The sequence below is a fragment of the Eimeria tenella genome, genomic scaffold (assembly GCF_000499545.2).
Source record: "Eimeria tenella Houghton genomic scaffold, Eth_scaff2249, whole genome shotgun sequence".
Classification (NCBI taxonomy): domain Eukaryota; phylum Apicomplexa; class Conoidasida; order Eucoccidiorida; family Eimeriidae; genus Eimeria; species Eimeria tenella.
Window position 1 is genome coordinate 3790 of NW_013542105.1, and position 294 is coordinate 4083.

Below are 294 nucleotides of genomic sequence, written 5' to 3' on the forward strand. Positions count from 1 at the left end.
CAGTATTTCCGCCAGAATATAAGAAGGATAGCCGCTGCTGCTGCCGATGGCTCTGCTGCTGCTGTTGATTCTGCTGCTGCTTTTCCTTTCCTTCTGCTGCTGCTGCTGCAAAAGGGCCTCAAGTGCAGCAGCCAGCCGCCCGGTGCTCCTGCCTGCCCGAGTCTGGTGGGCGCAGCAGCAGCAGCAACAGCAGCACGTACAGAAAACGTAACATCAGCAGCAGCAGCAGCAGACACCAGCCGCATGTCAGCAGCAGCAACAGCAGCAACACCGGCTGGAGCGGCTGGAGGAGAA

At 59.2% G+C, this 294-nt stretch overlaps 1 protein-coding gene across 1 annotated transcript in view; it reads right to left on the reverse strand.

The window, feature by feature from the left end:
- Positions 1–294, reverse strand: part of ETH_00037335 (WD-repeat protein, putative) — a gene marked incomplete at both ends in the record, with an annotated part of 5800 nt that overhangs the window by 3706 nt on the left and 1800 nt on the right. The window contains one exon of the mRNA XM_013374738.1: positions 1–162. Coding sequence (XP_013230192.1) covers positions 1–162 — 162 coding nt within the window. The remainder of the gene's footprint in view (positions 163–294) is intronic.